Source organism: Myotis brandtii, unplaced genomic scaffold (assembly GCF_000412655.1).
Source record: "Myotis brandtii unplaced genomic scaffold, ASM41265v1 C42421024, whole genome shotgun sequence".
In the NCBI taxonomy this organism is placed as follows: Eukaryota; Metazoa; Chordata; class Mammalia; order Chiroptera; family Vespertilionidae; genus Myotis; species Myotis brandtii.
In genome coordinates, this window is record NW_005323830.1 from 1 (window position 1) to 1,444 (window position 1,444).

General features: G+C 58.9%; 1 protein-coding gene across 1 annotated transcript; it reads right to left on the reverse strand.

The window, feature by feature from the left end:
- Positions 1-439: 439 nt before the first annotated feature.
- LOC102244853 (uncharacterized protein C10orf82 homolog) lies at positions 440-1,215 on the reverse strand. The gene has a single exon (XM_005852976.2). It carries the CDS (start codon positions 986-988, stop codon positions 512-514), a length of 477 nt encoding a protein of 158 aa, XP_005853038.2. The 5' UTR covers positions 989-1,215; the 3' UTR covers positions 440-511.
- Positions 1,216-1,444: the final 229 nt, after the last annotated feature.

Genomic DNA, 1,444 nt, shown 5'->3' on the forward strand with positions numbered 1-1,444 from the left:
GAACTGGCCCCCTGTTTAAAAAGTTTGAGGACCCCCTAGACAATTGTGAAACACAAGAATCGTGTCCTTGAAAGTCCTCAAACAATAGTAATAATAATAAAGACAATCAGTCCATTACGTTCCCTATAAGCCTTTACCCCTGAAAAATGGTCCCGGGCAAATCACTGTTGTGATGATTAATGGTACATAATTCTATTCTCAGTGGGTTCTGTGGTTACCAGCGCAAAGCCCTGTCCCACCCAGCTGGGACCTGGAGGAGCTGCGTTCAAACCCAGGTCTGACCTCAGACAAGGGACATCCCTCCCGGAGCCTCACTTCCCCCGTCTCTGAAATGGGAATGACAGCATCGCCCCTCGCAGGGCTGCTGTGGATGGTGGGAAACAATGGTGCCTGGCACAGAGCCGGCCCAGAAAGCAGCGGCCTGACCTTTGTGGTGTCTCACTCAGGGGCTCCTGGTGCCCAGCACCCTGTCCCCAGACCTGCACCTGTCTCCCCCGGAAATGGGTGTTTCTCATTTTAAGAATCTGGGCCTTGCCATTTTCACTGCCGCCTGGGGCTTTGGGCTGCGCTGCATTTGGAGCGCTCGGAGGCAGCTCCGTGGGCCTGCCAGGCCCTGCAGTTGGGCCCCAGGGGTGAAGGGGGCTGCCTTCGGGGAGCCAGTACCCAGAAGCAGGGGGTGGTGCTCCTGGTAGTACTGGTGCAGCGCCCGCAGGACCGTCTCCTCCCGGCAGATGGGCTTCAGTTTGGGGGCAATGGCCACCGCGTGGCAGAATTCCTTCTGCTGGTCCTTGTAGCGCTGTGTTTTCTCCCGGAAGGCCTGCAGGCAGCGGGACATGTGGTCCTCGCTGGAGGTGCCCTCGCAGCTCAGGTAGGGGACGAAGCCTGTGGGAGGGGGGGAGCAAGCCTTCAGCAAGCGCGGCCCAGACTCTCGGCCCAGAGCTTGCCATGTCTTCCTGGGCCCAGGGCGCTGCATTTCCCTAAAGGCCATTCAGACAAGCTGGGCTGCTGTTAGAGGTGGGGTGACCAATTGTCCAGGTGCCAAGGCATTTCCTGGAACACAGGACTGTCCGTGCTAAAAGCGGGGCCGTTCTGGGCAGCCGGTCATCGTCCCTCACGAAGACACAAGGAGGAACGGGACCGTAGGCACAGTCCATCGGAAAACTCCAGAGAGCCCAGCTGGGGAGGAAGGCCAGGGCCTCAGCACTGTGTCCAGTCTGGTCCGGATGCATTTGGTGGACGTTAGCTCAGTGCTCCCTGCACACCGGGTCCCGTCCGGGGAGATTTGGCCTAAGTTGTAGCTCTCACTTATCAGAGCCCAGTGATCAGCCACCGTCAGCAACGGGGCGCTCTTACCACGTATCTTAAAAGCCCAACCACTTGTACTGGCCCCGTCGGCCAGACACACACGGACAATGGGCCAGAGCAGGGCCAGGAACCAGGACTC